General features: G+C 40.9%; 1 protein-coding gene across 1 annotated transcript in view; it reads right to left on the bottom strand.

Annotated features, from left to right (window-relative positions):
* Window positions 1–16,187: 16,187 nt before the first annotated feature.
* Window positions 16,188–23,323, bottom strand: part of SYNPR (synaptoporin) — a 198,729-nt gene continuing 191,593 nt past the window's right edge. Inside the window, exon 5 of the mRNA XM_086939081.1 lies at window positions 16,188–17,859. Within this exon, the coding sequence (XP_086795207.1) occupies window positions 17,551–17,859 (309 nt within the window). The 3' untranslated portion in view covers window positions 16,188–17,550. The remainder of the gene's footprint in view (window positions 17,860–23,323) is intronic.

Genomic DNA, 23,323 nt, shown 5'->3' with positions numbered 1-23,323 from the left:
TATGCAGATGGTACTTGTAGTCTATTAAACAGTCCTTTCAGTAGGTTCTCGCCTCCACTTTCTTCACAATCAAGTAAACACCCCGTAGTGGGTTTCTCGAGTTGTTAAAAGATGATTCATGTGCTGTCCTTCTCTGGAGAAAACATCACGTTGCTCCGTTAGTGCCATTTGGAATAATGACACAGGACCCGCTCTTCCGCGGTGGGGGCTCTCCGCGACCCAGTGCAGGCCGCAATACATCCATACAGACCGCCGGGACCCCAACTGGCTTTCTGAGACACTACCTCCAACCTCATCACCCCCTAGTCATCAACTCCTACTACTACGTCCTACTCAGCGACCTGAATTTCCAACTTGGTCCAAACACACCATTGTTCACTTCACCATCTCCAGCACTCAGCACACCAACACCAAGAATCAAAGCTCCTCCCACAAGTACCAGAAGCACATTAGAATGAGGCCTTCAGCTGCGTCCAACCAAATCTTCATCAGACCTAGATCAGGCTGTCCGTAACTTCTCCGATTGGATCACCAAATGCTTCGACAGAGTTGCCCCGATGAAACCAGTAAATCCATAGTTATAAGCCATGTCTTAATATATCTGCTATTGCTTTAACACATAGCTATAGTTTTAATTTTCTAAATGTTAAAATGTTTTAAATTTGAGTTTAAAAATTGTACCTAATTCTCTGATATCGATAGCATAGCATGGGAAAAGAGCACAAATTAAATGAAGTAAAATATAAAATAAAATAAATAATAAAAAGTGTACCATAACAACCACAAAATACTCTGATAAAAATGTGGCTAACACCTATAAAATACTACTTTTTCAGTAAAAGGCATGTTTGTTACATAAAAGCAACATTCAATATTCACCTTCACACTAATTCAGTGCTGATAATATATTATAATTGTCCCCTACTGCCTTCATTTACAAATCTATTTGAAGTTCTAAATATTAAAAAGGTGCACATGTAGCATTCCTTAACAGTGCAAATTTAAGATTGTGATAAAAATGAATTTGCACTACTGAATGGACTTACCCCCAAACATTTTTGTACGAGTAGGGCACAATTTTGTATGCACATACATCTCAAAGGACCAGGTTGTGGGTGTTCCAGCTTGGTGACTGTCAGTATTCTGCTATCCTGTCTCTAGAGGTCACTCACAAGTTCCCTTTACAAGCCAGTTTTTTTATCAGCATAAGTCAATAAACCCATCTACACATATGATACTCAGTTTTACTTCACCTTTTAGTCCAGGTTTCTGTTCCATGTTCCTGATGCATTACGGCCGGTCCTTGTAGTTCCCTCTGCCTTCAAACCTTTCCTAGATCATGTCCCGGTGGTGGTTTTCTGTTCACTAGATTTATGCCTAGATTCTATTGGTACTCTGGTCTCTTTATATTTGTATTCTGGACCCTTCACTAAATGTTTGCTGATCCATACTCCATTCCAGGTTTTCCTTTTCTGTCTTCTGTCTCCTACTTCCCCTGGTCTGCCCTTCTCCAGGTCCCAGTTCAGCCTTAGTTATTAGTGGTTCCCTGATTCCCTGTAACTGGTTAATTCCTTGTACCTGGCTTTCTCCTTGCACCTGTGCTCCTCCCCTGAGCCACCAGCTATTTCAGCACTTTTTTTCCGGCACCCATTTTCCTGTTTCTGGCTATTTTAATATCTGGTTTCTGTCTCACTGATCATCGTCTCCTGTTGGACCTGGCCCTTTTTCAGGGTTATCCCCAAATGTTTTGCTTCTTCTAACTATTTTTTTCTGACCTGTTGTTGTTGGCTTTAGGACTCTGGGCACTTTACCACTTCTGATCAGTGATAAAGTGCATATGCTCTGTGTAAAAAATGTCAATATGATTGGTTATCCATGATTGGGATATTTGATTTCCTGGTAAGTCCCTATTAAAGTGCACTAAGTGTGCGAGGACCTGTAATTCAAATGCTACTAGTGGGTCTGCAGCACTGATTGTGCCACCCACAGGTGTAGCCCTTGAAAGGGATCTCAGACTTGCTACTGTAGTGTCTGTGCACAGTTTTAAACTGCCATGTCGACCTGGCAAGTCCACCCCCTTGCCTGGCCTGAATCGTCCATTTTCTTACACGTAAGGCACTCTATGGTAGGCCCAAGGTACCCCCATGGGCAGGGTGCAGTGTCTGTGAAAGGCAGGACATGTACTGGTGTATGTGACATGTCCTGATCGTGAAATACTGCCAATTTAGGTTTTCACTATTGAAAGACTATCTGCCCCATAGGATAGAATGGGTGATACTCTGTACAAGTATAACTTCCCATTGGGACAAGACAGAGAAATAAAGTCTTGGCTCTCTGAACTCAGACTTTAGTAACACATCTTTCAGTAAAGGTGTTTTTTTTTATTATATGTTTGAAAATTCCACTTTTAGAAAGTAGTTATTTTTTTGTTTAACCATTATGTGTGCCTCTACCTGTTTGTGGATTGACTGTTTGGTTTTGGAGTGACAGGGGCTGGGGATGTGCATTCACTGTAGACAGCCACTTGGGAGGTTGAGGTGTGTCTGACCCTTGCTGGATGACTTCTTAGCTGAGCTGAATGGGGCTTGGCTGCATTTAGAGTAGTGGGAGGAGTTTTCCTTGCACCTGAATAGGGTCTGTCTCCCATGCACAATTCTGTGTCCACCTCCCGTAGTAATACTTCAGCAGTGATGACAACACTAGTTTGGACTGGGCTCAGAGACTCTTGCACAAAGAGAGCAAATACAAAATGGGGTATCAGTAGTAGACCTTAAATCGCATAACTTTTGATTACTTCTGGACTCAAGAGGAACCTTTGCCAAGGAGAAGAGTTGAAGAGCTGTGAGGAGGAGTACTGCCCCCTTGCTGTGTGCTGTGTGGGGTTGGCCTGCATTTACTGTTTCTGCCAAGGGAAGACAAAGACTTGAACTTAATAGCAAACCTGCTTGAAGAAGAATCTCCAAGGACCTGTGTGTGCTGGACTCCTGTTCTGAAGTCTCAGGGACCCAAAGACTTCACGCCCAGCTTCCCTGAACCCTACTGCTTAGAGGTCTGCCCTGTCAAGAGGTGCCTATTCAAGTTCTGGGCCTCTGGAGGGTTTTCCTGCTGTTGGGAGCTGGAAGAATCCTGAAGAACTGAGAAAATCAATGCACTGCCCTTCTTGTGGGTGTTTTTCCCGATGCAGCACCACCGTGCGAGAAGAATGCCCACGCACTGTTGCGCTGCTGCAGAGACAACACAGCACCTGTCACGGCTGCAAGAACCAATGCATCTTGGGATCATGGCTGAAGAAACTGACACAGCACCGCTTATAGCTGCTGCATCGATCACCAACGCATCCCGACTTTCCATGCATCGCACCTGTGCGGTACGTTTTCCCACCGTATCACCTGCAGACGAGAACCGTCTTGGAGTTGACGCATCACTTCCCCCTTCAGTCCGAATTTGATTCAGCTCTTCTCCTGCGTGCAGCAGAACTGTTGTATTGCCTCCAGAGGACTCTGGTACTAATGCATCTCTTTGTTTCTCGATGCTTCCCTTCTCTGCGGCTGTTTAACCTTGTGAATTTTGATGCACCTACAGATACTTTGTGTAGAATCATGCATCCATAGTTTTCTATAGACTAAATAGCTTGAAACCTTTGACAAGTCATATTCTTATTACATGTGTGTTGGATTTTTGTTGTTTTGGTCTTGTTGATTTTAGATAAAGATAATGTATTTTCCCTAAACTGGTGTGGTGTCTATTTGGCATATATTGTGTGTTTTGAGTGCAAATACTTTAAGCATTGCCTTTGAGATAAGTCTGTCTGCTCGTGCCAAGCTACCCACGGGGTGAGCAGGGGTTATCTATAGCGTGTATCCCCTTACCTTGAGTAGAAATGAGGGTCCCTATTTGGACAAAAGAATCTACCTCTGCCAACTAGAGACCCCCATTTCTAACACCTCCTAACTGCACTCTTCTTTATCTACCCTGTTTTATGCAGAATCCTTGCCTTGAGTTCTGTGTTCCTGAACTATTTATCTAGTTATTGCTGTCTTGCCTTATTTGAGTGCAGATCTTTCCTAGCCTTATTTCCAGTACTTCAGTCCTATTTTAGACTGATTCAAGTCCTGCTTGTGCCTGAGATCAGTTTCTGTTTTGGTGTTCCTTTTTCTGTTCCCTGTTCTTCTGTCTTGCATTGTTATCCTGATTTCATTGCTTCCAAGGGGGTCAGTTAGATTTCAAGGATTGTGCATTTGGCTCAGAGAGCCACCGAGTGCACCTTCTCCATTGGAGCTGCAGGATATCTCCCAGAACTCAGTGAGATTAACTTTATCCTAGCTTTTGTATAAGATCTTTTCCCTTCACAGAGATCATTTCCGGGGAGCAGAAAAACTGTCCTGCAAAAAATTGTGAATATCAATAAATCTGCAGATTTGTGGTTACTTTCAAACTTTTAACACAAAGACCCTGATGTAGAGTTTGATGGACAGCCTACTCTGTCACAAGCGGCATAGAACATCATGCTGCTTGTGATAAGGTGGATGGGATATCCGTCACGTTTGTGAAGGAGTAATCTGCCTGACAAACTCTACATCAGGCCCATAGTTTTCAAAACTGAAAATGGCTACATGCTAGTGGAAGGTTGGAGAAGGGGTTTACCCAAGGGTCTAAATATTTCTCTTCACGGTGAAACAAACAAAGAAGCAAGGTCAAATTTACTGATTTTGTTACATTCATACAACAGGAAAAAAAAACACTAACTGCATTCATGAATGAGTTGATTTTTAATCAGGCGAGTTGTCTGGTCAAAGCAAATATATTTGTAAACTGCTGATATCAAGTTACTGGCCATTAGAGGGAACGCGTGACCTAAAAGAGGAGCCTTCAGGTTCTTCTAAATAATTCTCCAAATATGTCTCTTTCTCTAAAACAAGATCAATTGACCAATCATTCTCTTTCTATAGCAAGAATGAGCTGAAATCTCACTGTTTTACTTTTGACCTTGAAGTGGATGAACCAATTCCTACTTTGCAGTCCCAGGTGGCTGCTCGGTAAATAGGGCTTTATTCCAGTGGCACCACATCCTTCGATTATTGCTTTCTAGATCATCACAAGAACATAAAACCTTGCACAGTTCTCAATAGGAATCCAGTGAAATCTGTGAGTGGCTGGGATGAAATGCTCCTAATGTATCGGTCTGTTGACCTTCCTAGCAGAAGATTATTTTTCGGAATGCAACACAATAACATATGATTTAAAATGTATTTATAAAGTTCGTATTCACACGTATATAACTTGGCACTGAATAACATATGTCTAATCTTACAGGACTCAATAAAACTAATTTTTATCAATGTCAGGAGGAAGAAAGACTGGATTAAACTACTGGTAATAAAATGTGTGACCATTAAGTAAAACACAAATGCCAGTATTTGTTCACTGAGCCACCAGACCCAGCATTTTAATACCTACAGAATGCCCCAACAAAGACTGAGTAGCAACAATTGAGCCTAGAAAATTATAACTCATACTCTAGTAGCACTCTTATCTTCAGTCATGAGGGGTTGCAGCTTATACAGCAGAAGAAGCAACAGGTCTGTGAGAGGGTATTGCATGTTCTTCCATGTGGTGTAGATTATTAAATATCGTCACCAGAGTTCTGACCTTCTGAGAGAGTTAAACTACTGTGGGGCCGATTCACAGAACTAATCTGAGATAAAATCCTAAACTTACTATTTTTGGTATTCACAGTAGTCATTTAGTCATAGTAAATTTAGGACTCCTAACTTTACTACTACAAAACTGAGACAAAATCCTAACTTTACGACTTTCTGTATTCACAAAAGGCATTTAGTAGTAGTAAAGTAAGGAGTCCTAACTTTACTAATACTAAATGCCTTCTTTGCAAACCAAAAGTAGAAAGTTTAGGATTTTATCTCAGTTTAGTAGTAGTAAAGATAGGAGTCCTATTCTTTTTTTTTATTAAAGCTTGAAAAAACAGCGGATAAATAACAATATATAAACAATTCATGGCTACAATTGTAATTTTACACATTTTTGCAAAAGCAAAGAAAAAGGGAGAGAAGGGGAGAATGATAGAGAGAGCTACAGAGCAGACAGGTGTAAGAAGAAGAAAGAAAAAAAAAGGAAGAGAGGGCCAGATAAAACACCTATGCAGGGAGAAAATAAATAACTGAAATAGAATAGTATTAGCCCATACAATCCAACATCATTTTCTGAGCCATTGTTCGACAGGAGATTTTCTGGCCCAACTCCCGCCTCCTCCTGAACCTCCCTCTGAAAAACTGCTGATTCTAAATTGTGGAGAGCAATAATCCTTGCTCTCGAATTTACAAAAGTGGGGGCATCTGGACTAATCCATTCTGATGTTATGCAGAGCCGTATCAAAGACATAGCAATATTTAACAAAGCAGAAACATACCTATTTCTTACAAACTGACAATCAGTCTCACAGCCGAATATTACTAGCTCTGGAGATAAGACAGCCGGGATATTGAGCCTTGAATTGATGAATAGTTGAACGTCAAGAAGAAATGAGTAAAGTTTGGAGCAAGTAAAGAACATATGTACATCATTAGCAGCTACTAAACCACACCTTGGGCAGTTGTGACCCCCTCTACCTCCCCATTTTGAAATTTTCGCCGGGGTATAACAAATAGAGCCATATAACTTTGAGATTGTAAACTACCTGAAATTAATACAGTACTAGATAATTCTAGAGCCTGAGAAATATCCAGACCAGCCTTATCCAACTTATTCTCCTATTCAGTATTTTGAGAAGAGAGGCCATCTGGAAGACCAGAGAGCAGATTCTGATATAGCAGCCCAATTCTAGACCTCCTCAGAATCAATTCCATAAGTGTATTCTTGTTAAATAAAGTAGTTTGATGCATCAATTTATCTAGGTAGCTACGAAGATGTAAATATTAAAAAAATTCATGTGTATCTAGACCAAACTTATCCTTTAAAAATATAAAGGAGGCCATTTTTCCCTCTCAGCCAAGATCGCCCAAAGTCGTTATTCCATGTAGCCTCCATCTAAATGTGGTCTGGTCTTGGAAAATAGAGGGTAACAGTCTGGCTGCTGCGAGAGGAGTATAATAATTAACATTCCTAATTAACCATTTCCGCCGAACTTTCCGCCAAACAGAAAACATTGACCTAATAACCTTAAACTTAGTCTTTTTATAATAGCTTGGTTCCAAAACCGACAATTATATCCCCTTCGCATCTTCCCCTAAACCAATCTCAAAAATAGAAGGTCTTCAAGAAAGCGGAAGTACCGCCCTATCTGCAATGAGTGGCAAAGCAAAATGCTGAAGGAAAGCTGACCAACTACAAAGCACCAAATTTGGCACAGAGTATCCTCCCCTATCCAACGGAAGGTGCATCCACTTTGCAGCCCTTCACGGCTGACGGTAACCCCAAAGAAATCTGTTGCAGCATCTTTCAGCACAAGCAAGACTTGATTGTGCAAATTCAAGTGGGAAAGTTCTAAATAAATATAGAAACTTTGGTAAGATCAGCTTTTTTAGGACATTCCCTCTACCATATAGGGATAGGTGTAAATGATCTAATCTTACCAAAGTAGAGCTAATCGAATCAATAATGGGTAAAATGTTCAAATCTGGAATATTTTCCACTGCAGCTGTAATTTTTATCCCTAAGTACAACGCATTTTGAACCACTAGTGCTTCAGAAGGACACATAGTAGCGGATTGGACCACCTGAGTTTAAAGGACATTAAGTTTGTACCCAGAGAGCTGGCCATACAGTTCAGCTAAGTCCTAAAATGCGGAAGATACATCACTAGTTAGTACAATAATATTGTCGGCATATGCCAGAACCTTATACTCACATTGATCCTAACTGAGGATATATTCAAGGAGCCCTCAATTTCACTCAGAAAAGGGTCAATATAAAGAGCGAACAGCAGGGGCGAGCAGGGACAACCCTGCCTGGTGCCCCTGCTGATAATAAACGACCTTGAGATAGAGCCTGGTATAGACAAAGTAGCTTCTGTGGCAATATAGAGTGATTGTAGTGCTTGAATAAACCCAGGACAGAACACCTTCCAACAAAGAATTTGCCACAAAAACCCCCAGGTGACCCTGTCGAACGCCTTTTCGGCGTCCAACAGGATCGCACCGAGGGGAGATTTTGTAGCTTGGGCCCAGTCCAAAATTGCAATAACGCGGCGGATATGATCCGCCATGTCCCTACCGGGAATAAAGCCATGCTGGCGTAATGAAACTAATCGAGAAATCACCGAAGCTAATCTCGTAGCCAAGATTTTTGCATATATCTTACTATCCGTATTTATCAATGATATCGGATGGAATGATGAAGGATCTAGCTCCGGCTTATCTTTCTTTTTGAACAAAAAAATGGTGGTGTGGCGCCAAGAATCTGGTATATGACCTAACTGAGATTCTCTAAGGATTGTTAAAAAGTCTGCATGAATCTCTGAGCGAAATGCGCTATAAAATTCCAAGGGGATGGAGTCAGGGCCAGCGGCTTTACCATTAGCTAATGAATTATTTGCTAATTCGACCTCCTCCCATTCTATGGGAGCAGAAAGAGCAGAATTCTGCTGATCCGCAACATGCAAAGTGTTGAGATCCTGTACAAAAGTCCCAAATTCATTATCAAAGTTTGAGTCCCTGGCTTCTTCTGTATACAGAGAATTATAAAATTGAAAGAAAACCGCCAAGATCCCTTCAGATGTATCCTGGATATGGCCCTGGGAGTCCTCAATCTTGTAAATGTGATTAGCCAGACTTCTCTGCTGAAGTCGCTTGGCAAGGACTCTATCCGATTTTTCACCAAACTCGAACATCAGCGAGCGGAACTGCAAATATTTTGCAGCAAGGTCCTGGCCTAAAAACTCCAGCAGCGAAGCCCTATTACGAGCAACCTGTAGCTGACTTTAAGCTATATCCCGGCCACTCCTTAATTGCAGATAATAATTGAACCTCTGCTAGTCGTAATTCATCAATGTGCCCATTAGTTTGGTCTTGTATGTTCTTCTGGCGAAAAGATGAGAAACTCTTCGTCTCACCTCGGATTGCTACCTTTAATGTGTCCCAAACAATATCACTTGAGGCAGACCCCCTATTAATATTTAAAAATTCTAATATCCAGGTCCTCATGTGGTCTAAATATGATTGCTCTAATAAAAGTTTCCTCTCAAATGTCCAAACCCTTGGGACCCTTGCAATGCGAGTTAGCGTACAGCCAATAATCACAGGATTATGATCTGATATGATCCTAGGTGAAATCGAGATCGATGTTGAGTCTGCCAATTGATCGGACAAAAAGAAATAATACAAGCGAACCATTTTATTATGGGGAGCCGAAAAATAGGTACAGCCGTCCAAGTTCTTACAATGATAGGACCAGAGATCAATTAGACAATGCTCCTGAACCAGAGCTTGAAGAGCTCTAAAAGCTCTAGGTTTCTTGCCTATGTAGTTTTGACCCCCCAGTAAATTAAAATCAGCTGATAGATTAATGTTAAGATACCCGTAAAAGCAGTTGGGGTGGGGCCAAAGAGCCAGTTCTACATTCAAATGGTGTAGGACTGCAGGGTCGTCCAAATTTGAGCAATATGCAGTGCAAATAGTCAAAGATCTACCATTAATTGATAGCTCAGCTATTACCCATCTCCATCCACTATCTTGGATAGTTCTCCTACAGGTTCCAAGACCTCATCTTAATATAATTGCCACCCCTCTAATCGGTGAGGTCTGTCGGGAGCAGATGATTAAATCAAACCCAGGAATTTTTAAATAGCCTTGATTACTCCAAGGTGCATGGCTTTCCTGCAGGCACAGTACCTCTAGACGTAAGGCCTGAACAACTCTCAAGAACAGAGCTGGGAGTGGACTGTCAAGCGGGGGCAAGATGGCGGCCGTCCCTTCGGCTGTGTGAGCTAGTCTCAGTGCTCTCTCCCCTGGTCGACTTGCCGACTTTGGCGTCCTGATGGATTTTCTTTCAAGAAAAAGCTTTGGGCTTTCTGTTTGATGTGACCTGGCATTTTTACATGGCGGAGGGAAATGAAAGCAAAAATAAAATATAACAAACTTACTACGAGTTGAAAAGAAATGCTCCGGCGGCATCGGGAGCATAGAGACTGTCTTATTCGCTGGATCCTTTCCCTCCGGCACTCTGTTATCGGCGGTTACTTCAGTGATTTACGGTACTCCCCCGGCGCTGACATGCCTCCCGAAAGCCAGATGAAGAACCCGCCTCGGAGCTCCTGGAAAACCGGAGCTGTAGTGGCTCAAACTGCAGGTACTCCAGCGGTCGTTGCAGCTTGTGAGAATACTAAGAGGGGCCAACAAGACACCGGGGCAGCAAAAGTCACAAAGAATATTAAAACCTTACCGGCGATGTTTAAACCTTTGGCAGGTAATAACAAAACGCCACAGAACTCAGTTAATTCTAAAACCCACCGCTCGCCTGCTGCCTCTCCTAAAGCTTCTGGGATGTCTCCTACCTGTAAGACAGTTAGTGCTTCTTCCTTATCTTCCTTGGCGGTGACAGCTCATGCTATAGCTGGGGGCTCTTTGGAAAAGGTAGATGTTCAGCAAGCAGGGGGGGGTAATTGGTGATAAAATTTCTGAACAATTGAAAAATTTGGCAGTTTCAGAACGTTTGGATGCACAGTACAGCAGCCTGTTGGGAACTTTAGTTTTTTCTGATCCAGTGCTGAATGCAGAATTAGTAGTTGCTTATCCTCCTCTACAGTCCACTTTGCCCCCACAACAGCAGAATACGCTTATTCATGGAAAAGTGACTCAAGCTTCTTTACAGAACGCTTTATTAAATCTTGAAGGCGATACAGATGGCGATAATTTTTACTCTCTGTCAAAGCATACGGGGTCCTCTGTAGATGATGGCGGTCTTGATAAGGATTGGACAGATGATGACAGCGAGACAGGCGACTGGCGAATTAATGAGGCTCTGAACTCGGATGTTATATCTAAAGGGCTAGATAGAGTGCGGAAGGTACCCAAGGACTCTTGTCCAGACACCGGCTCTCTAGCTTGAGATTACTCTTTTTCTACGCAGTCCGCTCTGCAAGGCAACGATTCAGCTCAAGTTCCCAACGGCTCTGTTCAACCTCCCGGCGAGATGACACTGGCAATAATTTATCAGACGATAATGGCACATCGTGAAGAGACCCGCCAGGAGAGTGCCCGAACACAAGGGGCTTGCCGCAAGGTTCAGAATTCTATTCGTAGAGTGGCTAAAATGTGTGTAGATATCGCCTCTAGAATTGGTGAAGCAGAGGAGAGGATTTCTACTCTCGAAGATGACCTGGCCACCAAAAAGGGTATTACAGACTTAATTAAATCCCAAAGGGACGATATCCATTGGAAACTTGTCGATATCGAAAACAGAGCCCGGAGAAATAATCTAAGAGTCCTGGGAGTCCCTGAAGGGGTTCAAGGTTCAGATATCAGGCGATTTGTGGATGAACTATTCACTGAAGCATTTCCTGAGGTTAAGGAATGGGACTGGCAACTTGAAATTCAGCGTGCTCATCGGTTCCTATTCAAGACAAAGCAATGCTCTGCTCAAACTGACAATAGACCTCGTGCCATTCTAATCTGTCTGAGCAGTTTCTTAGCCAGGGAAAAGATTTATGATCTTGCTAGGCCGGATACAAGAAGGGTGGGGAAGGGCTGTGAGTTTTTTGTTAGGCCTGATTTCTGTCCAGCTACGGTTGAACGGAGGTGGCAGCTCCGGCAGCTAATTACGCCCCTCCAGTCCAAAGGTGCGCAGGTGTTTTTGCTTTTTCCCTCAAAACTTAAAGTTATTTATCAGGGCCAGACCAGATTTTTTGTCTCTGAAATCCAGGCCAAAGAGTTTATGGACTCAAACCAGATTGCTAAGCCTTAAAAGAATTGCCTGTATAATTTTTTTCTTGACGAAAATCCTTAATTGTCTGACATGGAGTATTGCTCTCTACCTGGGGTTGTTGTTTTCTCTGTTTAGGACATTTCCTTCCCTTTTTTCTTTATCCCCATGGGCATGCCCTTTTTTAGTATTTATATGTTGGCAAAGCCTCCAGGGGGGTTGGTGCTCATACCAGTTCCTCCATCACTTGGACTTCGGCCCTGTTGCCTTATTCGGGGGGTGGTGGGGTGAGGGTGGTGTTTTTGCGGGTGGGTTCAAGGGTTGGTGGGAAGTCTTGGTGGGAGGGATGGGTGGGTACCCAAAAAAAAAGCTTGAAAATTCAGATTTATCATGGCTCTTTGTTTAACAATGTTGGGCCCGATTCACAGAACTAATTTAAGACAAAATCCTAAACTTACTACTTTTGGCATTCACAGAAGTTAGGATTTTGTCTTAAGTTTGTCTTAAGACAGACTTAAGACAAAATCCTAACTTAAGTCTGTCTTAAGACAAACTTAAGACAAACTTAAGACAAAATCGTAACTTCTGTGAATACAAAAAGTAGTAAGTTTAGGATTTTGTCTTAAGTTAGTTCTGTGAATCGGGCCCGTTGTTACTGCGATGCTTTACATTTTGACGGGTAGGCTGATATTGCTCTATATGTGTTAATTAATTCAGGTCTCTTTCCTTTAAGACTGAATGGCGTTGGGTGAAATTCGTATAGCCTGATGGAATGTCTGCGGGTGTAAAGTTAGTAGTCCTAATTTTACAACTACTAAATACCTTCTGTGAATACCAAAAGTAGTAAGTTTAGGATTTTATCTCAGATTAATTCTGTGAATCGACCCCTTTATTACCACCTACCTGAGCTTATTTTATTCATCATCAGTCCTAAATGCAACGAGCAACAAATCCAATCTGACTGGAGTTTAGGGCCAGTCATATCTCCAGCAGCCAATTATGGATTTCATCCAAAACACTTGAGATGGACATGAACCAATTTTGGGAGCGCTAGCTGCACATCTTAAGAAGAGATGTGGAATCCTATGGTCGGTATGATGGTTGTTTTATCACCATTTTGTCCACAGTGATGAGCAAGTGAATCTCAGCAAAAGGTTTATAAATAGCAGGCCTGATGGACTCAGTGAGGGCTTGTTATGCAAAGGGATAATGCTAGACTGTCTCCTAAGGTATTAGTTAACAATTTTAGGGATGACCAAAGCCATTGTTGCAACCATTTCTTCTATGAGCAACAGGGGTTACCTGGGCACTTAGTAAAGCTCAGCCCTTTAATAGAAATCTCAATTTTGAGGGAAGTGATTGTAGTCTGTGGAAGTGTTTGAGCCTGGACTACGAAAAGGGGTATGTAGAAAGAGTTTTTAATGGTGCCTCTTGGGGAATTTTGACACTATGTGGTCACTCTTGAATAATCACCATTTTGCCAACAAAGACATTCTTAATCTCTTGCCGACAACTCAAAAAATCAGCGACTTTTTTTATTGACTTTTAGGATCTTAAATGGTTCCGGTACAGGCATTGGCATATTTCATCATTGATTTAAAGTAATGGAATGTGTGCAAGACATGCTCCATTTATATGACAGCGCTAAGCTCGGCTTTTTATTCCCTTCAGTTCCTTTGTACATCATTTTTTAGAATGATTGGCTTTCTCAGAACCTGGCTATATGCAAATTAGTCTGTTCCTGTCCCAGTGCATGATGGGAACAGGGCAAACCAAACTACCAAGCCAATTCTTACACTGGAAAGGAAACAAGCTTCCGGGGACCAGTTTCTGGCATTTCAGCCGTCGTCGGCCCGGCTTGCTTGAATCCTGATGGTGCAATGAGCAAGGGACTCACATCTGAGTGTACCCTTCCACGCTTATGGTGGCCAAAATATTTACCAACAAGGGGTGGTGATGGACAGAGTTTCTGAATTAAGAAGAATACTCTCACCCAGTCAAGAGATCAGGGCTAGATCCAACACCGTTTTTTAGCTCACTGCACCATCCCAGCTCAGAACCTGGCTATATGCAAATTAGTCTGTTCCTGTCCCAGTGCATGATGGGAACAGGGCAAACCAAACTACCAAGCCAATTCTTACACTGGGAAGGAAACAAGCTTCCGGGGACACGTTTCTGGCATTTCAGCCGTCGTCGGCCCGGCTTGCTTGAATCCTGATGGTGCAATGAGCAAGGGACTCACATCTGAGTATACCCTTCCACGCTTATGGTGGACAAAATATTTAACAACAAGGGGTGGTGATGGACAGAGTTTCTGAATTAAGCAGAATACTCTCACCCAGTCAAGAGATCAGGGCTAGATCCAACACCGTTTTTTAGCTCACTGCACCATCCCAGCTCAGAACCTGGCTATATGCAAATTAGTCTGTTCCTGTCCCAGTGCATGATGGGAACAGGGCAAACCAAACTACCAAGCCAATTCTTACACTGGGAAGGAAACAAGCTTCCGGGGACCGGTTTCTGGCATTTCAGTGGTCGTCGGCCCGGCTTGCTTGAATCCTGATGGTGCAAGGGACTCACATCTGAGTATACCCTTCCACGCTTATGGTGGACAAAATATTTAACAACAAGGGGTGATGATGCTTAATTCAGACACTCTGTTCATCACCACCCCCTTTTCTGAATCGTTTTTGGCCACTATAGGTGTAGCAGGGTATACTCAGACATGAGTCCCTTTCTCACTGCATCATCAGGATTCAAGCAAGCCGGGCCGAAGACAGCTGAAATGCCAGAAACCGGTCCCCGGTATCTTGTCTCCTTTCTGGTGAAGAATTGGCTTGGTAGTTTAGTCTGCCCTGCTCCCATGATGCACTGGGCCTGGGACAGACTGATTTGCATATAGCCAGGTTCTGAGCTGGGATGGTGCAGTGAGATAAATAACGGTGATGGATCAAGCCCTGATCTTTGGACTGGGTAAGAGTGGTCTGCTTAATTCAGACACTCTGTTCATCACCACCCCCTTTTCTGAATCAAAGCCATTGTTGCAACCATTTCTTCTATGAGCAGCAGGGGTTACCTGGGCACTTAGTAAAGCTCAGCCTTTAATAGAAATCTCAATTTTGAGGGAAGTGATTGTAGTCTGTGGAAGTGTTTGAGCCTGGACTACGAAAAGGGGTATGTAGAAAGAGTTTTTAATGGTGCCTCTTGGGGAATTTCGACACTATGTGGTCACTCTTGAATAATCACCATTTTGCCAACAAAGACATTCTTAATCTCTTGCCGACAACTCAAAAAATCAGCAATGTTTTTTATTGACTTTTAGGATCTTAAATGGTTCCGGTACAGGCATTAGCATATTTCATCATTGATTTAAAGTAATGGAATGTGTGCAAGACATGCTCCATTTATATGACAGCGCTAAGCTCGGCTTTTTATTCCCTTCAGTTCCTTTTACATCATTTTTTAGAATGATTGGCTTTCTTTCAGGCTAAAACAAATTAAATTTGTGCTAAGTGGTCACACATCCTTTTATAGAGGTGGAATATCAATCTACCTACACATCTCCATGGGAATGGGACTGTGATTTAAGGAACTTTAATAACAGCAGTTCAATTGCTTGATGAGAGAGATTTCTCTTATAATGTTTTAAAATTGTTTACCTCCTTGGCTTATTTCTTTTTCCCTCATAACCCAGCTGGTACAAGTGCATGATAAAATGCTGGAAAACTGGGCATGACAAGGGCAACTTGTCTGTGGGAAGGAGACCAACTAGGGTATGCCTCATGGATGTTTTCATGGATGGGTGTGTTAATCCACTTCTTATCCCTCTCCGTTTCCAACCCAGGAAATATGAAATATCTTGTCTAATTTAGAGATCTGCCCCACAATGTAAAATTTCCCATAGTAAATATTTTCTGACTGGTGCTCATTAGGGAGGTTATTACCACTAAAGTGACCATATCTTAAAAAAAAAAGTGTTATACTCTACTACTACTATACTTACTATAGGGCAAGAATGGAGGGGCATCCACTTCCTTACTTAGAAAATAATCAGCAGAGTGACCTAGTTTACCCCTCTCTCTTTCCAGCATTCTCCTGACAATCATCGAATACTCATGCTAAGAATCCCACTTGCACATTCCTAGCCGTGCCTTTGAGATGGAGAAGTAAGCCTACAGGAAACTATTTCCATGTTTCTTTTTGAATGAGACCCACCATTTGGCAATACAGTATATACCCTAAGAACGATAAAGACACAGGGCTCAAAGGTGACTGGTAAACTTAAAAAAAACACTGAACAAGAATGTACTGTAAGCAATAAGTTTACTAGAGTCAAATAGATATTACAACATATATTCATCCACCTTGAAGCCAAAGTCTGGCTATTACAGTTATGACAGAAATATTATGTTTTATGCTATATTTCTTGCAGCATTACTGTGATACATTGATGTTATTATACACTGACATAAAGTTCTGAAGGAATGCAGATGTTTAGCTATTCATTTAACACTGTGCTTTAAAATGAGTAAAGCGATGATTACTAATAAATGGAGTTGTCATACATAATTTGTGATATGAACAAGCCACGTATACGAGACATATAGGCTAGTATTTTAGTGGCTTACTTAGATCTGTTGACCGCAATGTTGTATAGAGCCATTTATGCTTAAGCTGAACTGGCAGCTCATGTTATGGAATAGTTTATGCATAGGTAGAATTCTGTCAATATATAACATCTACATACAGCAAAGGTTGCCTATAGTTATATTGACCATGATGGGGCATTGCCAATGTTGACTATGTTTTATAGTGTTCGGTACATTTTATAATGACATTGTAAAGTAAAGTGGCAAATGGTATGTAGCCTTATGCTCTCCACGTACATTTGTTCCCATAAAATATGTTTCTTGGCCCTTAAATGTTACAATTCACATTTGTGATATACAAAGCACCAGTGCTAGCTAATACAGACAAAATCAGTTTGGATGAAAAACAGACCAAACACTACTGTATGAAATGAGGAACCATTTTGTTTCTGGAGGTTATAAAGTGGAATTGAGCAAGCCATAAACTTTCACACACGTCACCACATCAGAAATATGCACACAATGCGTGTCACATACTTTTGTTGAAATAGCTTCATAGCTGTAAACTTCTGTTAGACAGTTACATCATAAGTTTTCTTTGACATTTTACCACCATGCACAAATCATAATAAACAAATATTAAATAAAAGGCACATATGCAAAATACACACAAGTTTGGAAATGTAGGTAAAATACTTCATGCATTATGAATTGAAAGTATAAAGTTGGGACCTCATATAAAATGTTCTGCACAAAGACCTAAGAAAGGTTGATTCAACATTACTTTAGGAATAGCACATCATCTAAGATTTCACTAGCTCCTTGTACTGATTTACCAGACAAAAAACTACAACAAAGATGTCTACATATTGCATATAACATTTATCCCAGTTCACGACCTATATCATTTGCTATTCACAATTAGGTATTATATTAGAACTGCCCCCTTTTCAAACATTTAAATCTTTATTTTAAATACCCTGTATGGCATATACTGACTTCTGGTCTTTCAACCATTTGTGACAGTGAGCCTTTTTAATGTTAAACTGTTAACAAGAATTATCATTGAAAATAGCCCATAGTAATATTACATTTGATTGGTAAAAGATGTTGGAACAGTTTGAGCATAACCGGTCTGATTGTAGGGTTGCTGAGAGTATCCACTCATTTGACTTAGGTTTGGCTGTTGGCTTATTTCTTCCTGTTGGTTGTACCCACCAGTTGGGCCATAGGTATCTTGACTAAGCCCTCCCTGATTATATGATTGGTTGTAGCCGCTGGGTTGTTTTTCCATGGTTTCTTGAGGGTATCTCTGTCCAGAAGAATGCCATCCAGTTTCCTTGAAAACAAACCAAATATTTCCAGCCCAGAGGATGAAATTCAAGAATCCGAAGACCTATTAACAAAAGACCCAAAGGGGTTAGCATATTGTCTAATATCACATAGCAATATATTTATGATAAATTTTTTATCAACTTATATACAAATATATTCCTTGACATTGATGCAAACATTTAGATACATTTTTACCAAGTAAGTTGTTTTCATAGAAGTTTGACTTACATCATGACTGGGCATACCCATGTGCACAAGTCTGATCAGTTGCTCTCCCTCAAGTTCTGATACCCCCTCCTTACCAATATCAAAAGCCCATGGGTCCACTGTGACTTCATATCTGTTTATCTCCTAAGAGATTCAGGTAGTACTAACCGGAGCTGCCATCAACTTCAGCAACTCAATTCAATGCCAGAATTTCCTGACTCACTCTTTAGCACTTACTAACTGTGTCTTAATGTACGTTCTCACTGAGGAAATCAGTGGGCATCTCCCCATAACTGTTGCTATCACTGTAGTGCTTGTACGTACCACCTAAAGGCATACAATTAATGGCCACACTAGATCAGCCAATAACTTTAATCTGCAACGTTCTAAGTGTTATGAGACAATGATCACTAATGCACAGAAGGTAACATCTTTGGCTAGAGCTACTCCAGCAGACATCTATATTCAATATTGTCAAAAAGCCAATCCAACACTGGGCCTAGAAGAAAACCTCTGTTTAATAGTAACTATGGTGGACAGTATGCTAATGACTGTTACTTTGCTCGTAAGCAACTGATAAAGGCTTCTAAGTGTTAGGGGCAAACTTAGGATCTGCCCACTTTAAACAAGTAAAAAGACTCCTTACAGGTAATCAAAATGATAGATATTGGAAAAGAAGAAGAAAAAGAAAAGCAGTGCTTGAGAAAAATTGATTTTACATAAGCCGAGACAATGTTTGGATGTATTGAGTCTAATGAATGAAGACCATTCTCCTATTAATTATAAGGAGGACTGGTCCAAATTCCTTTCTGAGTTGTATCAACCTACTTTAAATTTACCTGGCAACAGTATTGCTACTGATACATAAGTGGAGGGAAACCTGTCTTTTGATAAGTTATTGTGTTATTTGGTCTCTTAAAGCCAGTTATGCTGCATGCCCTGTAGAAGTTCCAATGTCTTAATTGCTCTGCTAGGAATTTGCATTCCTATTTCATGGACCTCTGGTTGTACTTTAACATTGGATCATAGCTGTTTGTGGGCCAGTTTACCTAAAATAGGTATTAGCTGTGGCCTGTTAGAACTTACTAAATGTCTTCTTGGAGGAAACTGGGCAAATGTCCAACAAGCAAATAAAGTGCTACTGACAACACACTCGAATCATAAACAGCCTAAAGCAGAGATGTGGTCTGATGGAGCGAGCTTTAGAAAATATTTTATTCTAGCTTGTGATGTCATACTCTCATAATTTGAAATAATATATTAATGAGCTGTTGCATGATTTGTTTAATTAACACAACCTAGATTAAGTTTGCACCACACATATACACGCGGGAAACTAATTACATGTGCTCTTGTTGCATATGCAAGTCTGTTTTTGTAACACATTATTAATATTGTCCTGTTTGTTATGTCTGTCCTATTGTCTTTGTCACCATTAATATGCAGCTGATCATTCATGGCATGTGCTTTTATATCTGCTTACATGTATGTCCTATGTTGTGTTTGTCTGTCTGTGTATTATTTAATCATCTTTTTACTCTTTCAGAAACATAAAGCTGGATTACATGAAGAATGGTAGTTATTATATGTGTTGCTTTATTTGTTTGCTTCTGCTAGTTGTCATTTATTAATGGGTTAATTACTAGCAGGGAAAGGGTGGGTAACAGAAGGATTTATTTTACCTGAATTAATTATTCTTTTGTGTTTGTTTAAATAATAGTTTTCTGAAAAAGTGATGCAAGCTGAAAGTGGCGCAGTGACGCAAGCAAAAAAGTGGCGCAGAAAATTGACGACTTCTAAAAGAGGCCTGCTGATGCTAAGCCACAGGAGAAAGTTTATTTTGAAAAAAAAAGATGACAAGCTTACAAACTTTTATTGTGAAATCTTTAAAAAAGGAACTGCTAAAGTCAACTCTGTGGAGTGGGTTTGGATGTGCCACGGAAAGCTCAGAATGGTCAGGCTCAAGGTTGAAAGGAAGAGACGTGACAAGATTTTGTATTGCTTGAACATTTTTGCTACAAAATGTAGCAGACTAAGGAACTGTCGCCAGGATTCTGTGCATGAACAATGGCTCTGTGTAAAACCTGGTCTCGTGGTGGAAGATGTCACAGTTTCCTGTGGCGTGAGGTGATTCAGCCAATGGAGAGTCAGAATTCAGCTGTTGGAATGTGAAAAATAGTTAGCTCAGCTTAATTTAGGGTATAAGAATAGGCTTTAGCTGCAAACTTTTGGCTTACGCTCTTGATTCCAGAAGGACGTGTTCTGCTGTCTGATGATTACACGTAAGGAAAGTAACCTTTTAAGACTTTGTTTCCAGGCGATGAGGGTTGAGTCAGAGAGTTAGTTAGGTTTTGGAAATGCTCTTTTTCACTTATTTCTGCTAATGAATAATATTATCTTGAATTAAGCTCTCTTTATAAAATGCTGAATAAAACTTATATGACTTTTTCTAATGCTTGCTTAATAAAGTTCCAAACCTAAGTTTTCTTAAATATGTTTTAATAAACTTTTTAAAATGACAAGCTGGTCTTGTTTATTATGAATGTCTTAAACAAACATATAGTATCCATTTACCTCACTCTCTCTGTTTATGGGCCTGGTATTGATTGGTAAGTGTGATAGTGGATTGAGTCATCATTTATAAAGAATTTTAGTTTTTGGGCTTCAACAATTTGGTAGCAGAGGATGGTTATATGTTGTTTTTGACATGCATGTTACATATATGTTGGTATAGACATAGGATTGATGTTTAACAACTGTTAAGTTTTTGATTATGTCAGATTGTTATATGTAGTCTTATGGAATTTTTTCCAGTAGTGTGAAAGATTCCTGGTTAATTGCCGGCAAGGTAGTGTGACTAGAAGAGTTACACAGTGCATTTGTCTGTTTCAAAATTGTGGTATAGAATATATCACGTGTTGTGGGCGTACAACACAAGTTTAGGGACCTTAGATTGCATGGTTAAATGAATAGTGAGGATTGCCTATGAAATTGTAGCATTAAGCAGAGGGACCTGGTGAGCCTGTTTTAAAACTTTCTGTGAAAAGAGTAGTAGGATTTATCCAAGCTTTTGTGAAGGGTAAGAGTTACTTTTCTTCTAGGGTTTGAGTCCAAAGAAGGAAGGTAGGCGTTGTTTCTTTCCTAAGGTTAGAGTCCTAAGGAAGAGATAGCGTTGTTTTCTTACTGGCGATTCTGGATTACTACGGTTGGTTAGAGTCCTACCGAAGTTTTCATGTATGTATGATCAGGGTTTTCTTGTTTGAAAGTGTGTGAATGGTTTGTAAACTGAAGGGTAGGGTAGGAATTACTCTATTGGCAATTGAGACTATTCTGTGAGAATAGCGTCGTCTATTCCACGCTGAGAATACTTGTATGAATGTGTAAAACTATCTCTTTGTTAGAGAAGCAGACAAATGGTTTGTTTCAATGTTGTTATTAATTGCGTTTATATAAAATGATTGGAAACGTTTTTTGAGCCTTATGGTAAAGAATACGCTATTTTTAGGTATTGTAAAGTGTTTTGCGTCATTTAAATACATTTAGAAGCATTGTGCGCTGTTTAAATCTATTGAAAAGTGCCCCGATCGAAAATTCTGAAGGGAGGGGTTGTTTTAGGAGTAAAGCGTGTGGGGAGAGAGCCTGCAGCTGCAGCCTGCTGTATACGTCAGAGCCTGCCGCGCTCTGATTGGTTTAAATCCCTGGAGTGTCAGAGCAAGCGCTCCCATTGGTCGAAGTGCGATCAATATTTAAAATAGTTATGAGCATTTTTCATTTTATCCTTTTCTCTTAAATTGCGCTATATTAGAAAATAGTGATCTGATTAGTAGTGTAGTTTTGTGAACTCGACCTCATTCCCAGATTTCCTGTTGATTAATGTGCTTTCCTTTTAGTTTATAAGTGTTTTCCTTTAGTTCACACACCGCCTAACTACACTCGCTCACCTCGAGCCTACCTTATGTTTTGCTCGTTTTTAATGCTTGTTATTTAAATAGAACATTCCTCGCTGTCCCGAGTATTTTGTGAAGGAGGGGGGCTGGAGCGAGTGGGAGAGCTGCCTGCAGCGGCTGTCTACGTCAGCCGCCGCGCTCCCATTGGTCCAAAGATCGGCGCGTCATACACTAAGCCGTGCTCTGATTGGGCGAGGCTCCGTGTGTGTTAGTGAGAGGAGCCGCGCTCTGATTGGGCGAAGCTCCGTGTTGTGCGAGGTCTGAAGCACTGTGCCAAGTCAAGAGAGGAGAGCCGCGCTCTCATTAGGCGAGGCTCCGGCGAGGCCTCTGTGTACTATTGTTATGTATATATAGTTCCTCGGCCTGCGTGTACTTGGCCTGTGTGTACTTGCCTTGCTCAACGAAGGGGGCGCACTGTGATTTGTTGAGGTCCCGGCGTGTCACACAAAGGTCGCGCACCCATTGGCCATTGACACGCAGCGTCATACAGGGGCCGCGACCTTATTGGTTGAGGCGAGGTTTCCCATTGTATTGCAGGTCCTGAGTGTCACGGAGGAGCTGGGTGTGACGTGTGCAGTCACATGAGGAGCCGCGACCTGATCGGTCAAAGCTTCGTGTAGATAGGCTTTCTTTTCTCCTTTTCTTTTTTCCTTTGCAAGAGAGTGCTGGTGAGCGCTGATAGAGAAATCGCGCTACACTTCGAGAGTTTTTTTTAAAGGCTTGGTTGAGAAATGATTAGGTTATTGCTCGAGTAGAGTGAGCTGTGCACTGATTGGCTGACGACGCTGCAGTGTCACAGAAAGGTCGCGTTTGGATTGGATTGGAGCTTCGTGACCGGATTGGTTAAAAGCCAAAAGGGGATATTGCGGTTGGCTGAACATTGTAACAGCAATGTGCTGATTGGCTAAAACACTCGTTGTGCTGATGCACATTGTTTACCTTTTGCCGAGTATTAAATATTATACGCTGGTATTGCCCAGAGCTTCATTTTAAATATTTGATAATTTTTACTTTTACCACAACATTGGGAAGTGGAATTTACTATTAATTAGTGAATAACACAGCAAATATTTTGATTAAAACAATAGCAGCAAAAGTGATAGAGCAAGGACATTGGTAACACATTAACAGCATTGTACATTAGAAAAGCAAGCACATTTAGGATTACTTTTTTACAGGTATATGTTGCAGAAGGTGTGTAAGTGAAAAATAAGTACATTTAAAACACATGTGATTATATGTTGGTATTTATTGTTGTAAATAAATATTTTGTGTTGTTTTTGCAAATTTATGTTTTTCTTTCCAGATTTATTAAAATTAGTAATATAGGTAAATTAGGAGTTATATTAAATTGATCAGGTTATAAAGTTA

Source organism: Lissotriton vulgaris, chromosome 9 (assembly GCF_964263255.1).
Source record: "Lissotriton vulgaris chromosome 9, aLisVul1.2, whole genome shotgun sequence".
NCBI lineage: Eukaryota > Metazoa > Chordata > Amphibia > Caudata > Salamandridae > Lissotriton > Lissotriton vulgaris.
Note: the sequence above shows the minus strand (reverse complement) of the source record. Positions and strands in the feature narration are given on the sequence as shown.